Source organism: Gracilinanus agilis, chromosome 2, assembly GCF_016433145.1.
Source record: "Gracilinanus agilis isolate LMUSP501 chromosome 2, AgileGrace, whole genome shotgun sequence".
Lineage (NCBI taxonomy): Eukaryota > Metazoa > Chordata > Mammalia > Didelphimorphia > Didelphidae > Gracilinanus > Gracilinanus agilis.
The window spans coordinates 240,474,261-240,480,260 of NC_058131.1; the positions used below are offsets into that span (position 1 = coordinate 240,474,261).

General features: G+C 38.6%; 1 protein-coding gene across 1 annotated transcript in view; it reads left to right on the top strand.

Annotated features, from left to right (window-relative positions):
- SERINC3 (serine incorporator 3) overlaps positions 1-4,905 on the top strand; it is a 28,682-nt gene extending 23,777 nt beyond the window's left edge. Inside the window, exons 7-10 of the mRNA XM_044661082.1 lie at positions 164-254; positions 419-605; positions 1,363-1,590; positions 3,950-4,905. Of these exons, the coding sequence (XP_044517017.1) occupies positions 164-254; positions 419-605; positions 1,363-1,590; positions 3,950-4,088 (645 nt within the window). The 3' untranslated portion in view covers positions 4,089-4,905. The remainder of the gene's footprint in view (positions 1-163; positions 255-418; positions 606-1,362; positions 1,591-3,949) is intronic.
- Positions 4,906-6,000: the final 1,095 nt, after the last annotated feature.

A 6,000-nucleotide genomic window follows, 5' to 3' on the forward strand; every position in this document is an offset into this window, starting at 1 on the left:
GGGCAAGTTTCTAATCTGATCTTTGGTTTTATCACCTATAAACTATATATTATCATCCCTATCCCATCTATCTCACAAGACTACTTCGAAGACCAAATATTTGTAAAATGCTACATAATTGTCAGCAATTTATTATATATATTTCCCTCTATTTATTAAACAGGAGCATCAGCCTCGCTCTGGCCTTCTCCAGTCCTCAATTATCACAGCCTATACCATTTACCTCACATGGTCAGCCATATCCAATGAACCTGGTAAGGGCCAGTTAATAATATCTATGCTTGTTGAAATGAACATTTGGAGTGTTATATTGGTTTTGGATGAAATGGAAGACATGCAAAATAAACTGATCCTGGCTGATACTTGAAGGTTATATTACCAGTTCTACATTTGTATACATGTTATCTTCTCATTTCAGATCGCATCTGTAATCGAAGCTTATTTAGCATTATTACACAGATAACCACACCAACTGTGACTCCCGGTAACACAACTGCCTCAATGACTACCCTTGCTCCTTCATTGTCACAGCATGGTGGTTGGTGGCTAGATGGAGAGAATGTTGTGGGACTTATAATCTTTGTCATCTGCCTCCTGTATTCCAGGTGAGTTTATGATGTCAGTACACACTTAGAAAACTTGAGAAGTTGCAGCAAAAGCCTCCATTATGTAAGTGAGAGACCTTTGAAGTCCCAAGTACTGAAATGACTCAGATCAGATGTTAATAATGGCAAAGGCCTTAGGAGAACCCAGATTTCTGAATTTTGGCCATGATAGCACAGCTCTCTAAAATTAAGGCAGCCTCACACTCAGAATGAGATTGGGACATCATCTGCAATGAAAGGACCTTAGTTTTTTCTAAAATAAATCTCACTAAGTGATTTAGCAATTGGAGCCATTTTAGGCATTTCCAAAATAACACAGTAAAAACTCTCAACTATCTTTTTGAAAGAGAAGCTAGTATCTGGGTTTTTTTACTTGTATTACTGACCCAACTTCATATGCCTGTAAACATTAAGTAAGTTGTGACAGCAAAGTATCCTCTTGGAAAGTTTCCAGTCTGATTAGAACAGGAGGGATGGGCTCCTTAGCTCCTCTGGACTTGTAAGGGTAGTGGTTTGGAGACCCACATTGCATCTTCCTTGCCTCTCTCCAATATTGTGTGGATAACAGTAATTGATATTGTTTGAAGCATTCTTCCCAATTTAAATAGTCTTGTAGCAATCAGCAATTAAAAACTATAAAAAGACAGTGACCCCTAGAATAGGTAAGAGAGTTGAGAAATTCCATATCAGCAGGTAATGACAGCAATCAAATGGCATGACCACCTTCTGACTTTTCTTTCCGGGGATCCATTTGCAGCTTCCGTTCCTCCAGCAACAGTCAGGTAAACAAGCTGACACTCTCTGGGAGCGACTGTGTGATCCTGGATGATGCTTCCTCAAACAGTCCTAGAGATGTAGAGGATGGACAGCCACGGCGAGCTGTGGACAATGAGAAAGATGGAGTTCAGTACAATTATTCTTTCTTCCATTTGATGATGTTCATGGCCTCTCTGTACATCATGATGACTCTGACCAACTGGCATAGGTATAAGCAAAAAAAAAAAAAAACCCAAATTTTAGACTTCATAACTTAATCATTTTTAACATTAATATGGTGGTTGATAGTTTAGAAACTGCTTTTGTGTGATCTCATATAATCTTTATATCCATATGAAGATATAGGTAACGTGCATCCTTCATTTCTTTTTTGGTATCAGCCCTTTGATTTCATTAGTATAGGAAACTTCTTCTACTAAAGGAGAGTAGCACCTAATCTGGGGCCCTGAGATGACATGGCCAGATCACACAGCTAGCATATGGCAGAAGCAGGACTGAAACTTAGTCTGGACTCCAAGACCAGTTCTTTATCTACTAAGCAATGTTACCTCTTCGTTCCCACTTTAGATTAACAAATTAAAACAAAAATTAAGTGACTTGCCCAAGGTCATACAGTTAGTAATGGCTTAGATCTAAACTAGAACCAAATGCTGCCCTTTATTTTGGCCCTCTTAAACTATCTTTGACACTGATGCCAAAACACCAGCCTTTGCTGACTGCTGCTACAGCCTCTGAAGGTTTACTATTACTGGACCTTATATAATGAGATGAAGTCAAATATCAAATCTGGGGAATTGGAAGCATTAAATTTTATACTTTAATTTAATTTTAATACTTAAAATTTTGTCTAAAGTCATCTGAGAAGGGAAAAATCAGGACAGACACCAAACAAGATACAGAATGCTAGTTCACCAAAATACCTTTACTTATATGTATATACAGTTTCAAAGATTTATTCATCTTTTCCATGGCTACATGCATGCCATCTCATGCTATCATTTAGGACAGCTGACACCCAATGAAGAGAAAGTTATGAGTTGCACATACTAGGTGAGGGCAAGTCAGTAAGCTGTTATCATTGCCTTAGTTAGCTTCAGCTCCAGAGAAATGTGGAGAATGGGTATGGGTCCACTTGTGGGGGATCTTTTCTCAGTACGGTGCCCACTCTGTGTCCCAACATTTTGACTGATCATAATTCAAGCAAGCATGATCTTGCATCACATTTTCTTAAACAAGTCCCAATGATGTCCTAAATATTTCCTGTAGATGGGGATATATAACTACCAGCCTCTTTCTCATTTATACCTATCTAGCTATATTTTTATCTTATACATATCTATTTATGTTATCTATAAGCAGTATAGTCTTCATTGGTCAAAGAAAGGATCTTGGAGGTCATCTAGTTGAGCCTGCTGTCAAATTTATGGGTTCCTTATACTATGGTATAGATTTAATTTATAAATTTTCTGCTACCTACAAAGCACCATGCTCTTGAGAAGACAGCTATATTATTCAAGACATGTCCCCTCTTACGCAGCAAACAGTCTAATAGGCAGATATAACATAGGCACATGTGTAATTCAAAGGACTGTCATTTTATTAATCTAGGGAACTCTCAAGTGAGGAACCTCTTAACACTAATATAAATTAGCACCTTCTCTGCAACTTTATAGCCTTAAGAGAGTTGCCTTGAGCACCAAGTTGTTAAGTGGCTTGCCCCAGTCACAAGTTAATATGTCAGAACCTAGCTCTTCTTGTCTCGGAGGTCAGTTCTTTTTTTTAAACCCTTACCTTCTGTCTTAGAATCGATAATAAGTTATCAATTCCAAGATGGGAGGAGTAGTAAGATTTAGGCAATCAGGGTTAAGGATCACACAGCTAGGAAGTATCTGAGTCTAAATTTGAATCTAAGACCTCTCATCTCTGGGCCAGATAATCTATCCACTGAGCCACCTAACTGCCCCAGAGATGCAAACTAAGGGTCATGCACGGTCTGTGTAAAGAATGATCATTATTTTCCATAATAGAATTATTAGAGAAGGATTCCTAGAACATGTGGCATTTGAGCTGGGTCTTAGAGAAGAATTAGAGGCTGTGAAGATAGTAGGGAATATTCCAGACAAAGATATGAAGAAAGCAAGGGACATTTTGATAGGTGGCTCCTAGTCCAGTTTGACTGGTCCATAAAGTCTATGGGTAGTGGGGATATGACAACCAGAAGAACTTCCCCTAGGGAGCATAGTGATGAGTGAAGAAGTGGCATCCCTGTGGAAAGCACTTTCCTCTCCCCAAAAAGATTGTCTGCTTCTACATAAAATAGGAACAGAGAGAACAGCTTCCCTCAAAGCCTAAGGGCACAAAGAGCAACCTTTTCTTGGCCGTATTGGTATTGTAAGAGAACAGCATTTATTTGGGAGCTGTTTTCAATCAGGATCTCATGTTAAAATAATTCCTAAGCAGGAGATGGTATCCACCTCCTCACTGTGCCAGGGATTCAGTCAACAAAATTAGTCAACTCTTGAGAAGTAAGTTGAATGTTGTATCTTATACTCCTCTTCTCTTTCCAGCCCTGATGTAGAGTTCCAGACAGTGACCAGCAAGTGGAGCCCTGTATGGGTAAAGATATCTTCCAGTTGGGTTTGCCTCTTCCTATATACATGGACCCTCGTGGCACCTATTGTCCTTACCAACAGAGACTTCAGCTGAGCCTCCATGGTCCACAGGAGCCCTCACAGTCTTTGTGCCAAGAGCCAACATCTTTGTATTTCGCTTCAACTAAAATATTAAGTGAACGCTTTCCAAAAGTTTGGCTCTATCCAGATATACCCAAGGTTACTAGATGAATAATGCTTTGAAGCAGGATCTAAACTTTTCCTTTCAACTCTATTATGTTTATTTGTAACATGTAAAGTATAAGGTGAATATTATTGCATTTTTTAAAAAAGAACTACAGCTGTGCTGTGATGAGAATTCTGAAAAAAAAAAACATCTGTAAATCCCTGCAGCTTAGATTTAAGATAGTTAATAGAAAAACAGAGGGGGTTGGAAACCCTCCTTAATATATTCGGATTGAAATATCTCTAGAAAACAAAGAAGAATGTACTGCTTCACAAATCTTTTGGTCTGTGGAAGCCCAGTTTTCTCCTACATTCCATCGTGCAGGTTCAAGGAGTGTGCACGCTTTTTCTTGAGGGAAACCTTGCACACCCTTCCCCAGGCTGGGATCTCTGAATAAGTGCATCTCTTGCCTCTGTAATTTAGTTTTTTCTCAGATTCATACATTTTTTACACTATAGCAATCTGATGCCGCTTGATCTCTGTTTATGACTTTGCCAAATATAATGATTTCAATGATGTTTTCAAGGTTTAATTAAGTGGAAGATTAGCCTGGAAAACTCTACTCCTTCTATTTTTCACTTTGAAGAAAAATATGTAAAACTAAAATTAGCACGTGAACTTTTCTGTCAGCACTTCAGCCATTTGCATTATAACATTTGATTAAAATATCAAGATTTTAAAGAAATTTTATGGGCTCTTTATCTCGTCAACTCAGGTTTGATATAGTCTGGAGTCATATTGATAATGTACAATAAACATTAGTGGGAAAGGAATTGGGTTACTTGTAGCGAGAGAGATAGCAGACAAGTCTCTTGAGCTATACACTGATGCCTGTGGAATACAAACCAAAAAGAAGGGGGTCTCCTCTTGTGAAAGTTTTGTGGGAAAATAGGTGCCAGAGTTAACTAATAGGACCAAAAGATGGGAAAGATTTATCTACATTTGGGAAAAACCTAATTATGCCAATGAAATAAAATAACATGTATGGACTCTTTTGCCATGTATGCAGCATTGTGTTGGTTGCTAAGGAAAACACAATACTGAGGGCCCTGGCCTTCAGGGAATTAGAATTCAGTAGATAAGGCTACTGAGTGCCTGCTTTGTTTAGGATATCAAGAAAAGCCATGATCCTTGCCCTCAAGGAACTTAGAACAATTGCAAGGCCAAAATGAAGTTCAAAGTGTGCCATGAGAATTTGAGAAGTAATTTGGCTAAAGCAGTCATAAAAGGCTTCCCATAGTGGTTGGACTTATGCTGAACCTCGAATTAATGAGTATTTATTAATGTATTTGGTGCTAGGGATACAAAACCAAAAATGAAACCATCCCTGCCCTTGAGGAGCTTACATTCCTTTGGGAGAGATAATATGTACATATGTAAGTATACACATAATAAATAGGAGGTGATTAGGGGAGGGATATTTGCAACTGGAAAAGGGTGGTCAAGAAAGGAGGTGGCAAATATTTGAGCTGAGTTTTGAAGGGAAATGGGGATTCCAAGACACAGCATTGAGGAGGGTGTACATTCCAGGTATGAGGCTCAGCCTGTGCAAAAACACCAAGATGGGATATGAAATGCCTGTGATAAAAGCAAGATAACCAGTTTGCCAGGACTGGAAAAAGCATTCAGGGAGCAGTATTAATAAGAGTGGGAAGGTAGACTGAAAGCAAGTTGTGAAGAGTTTTAAATGCCAAAGAGAGGAACTTTGTATTTGATCCTAGAGGTAATAGATAGCTACTGCTAGAGTTTTGAGTAGAGGAGTGACATGGTCAAAACTATT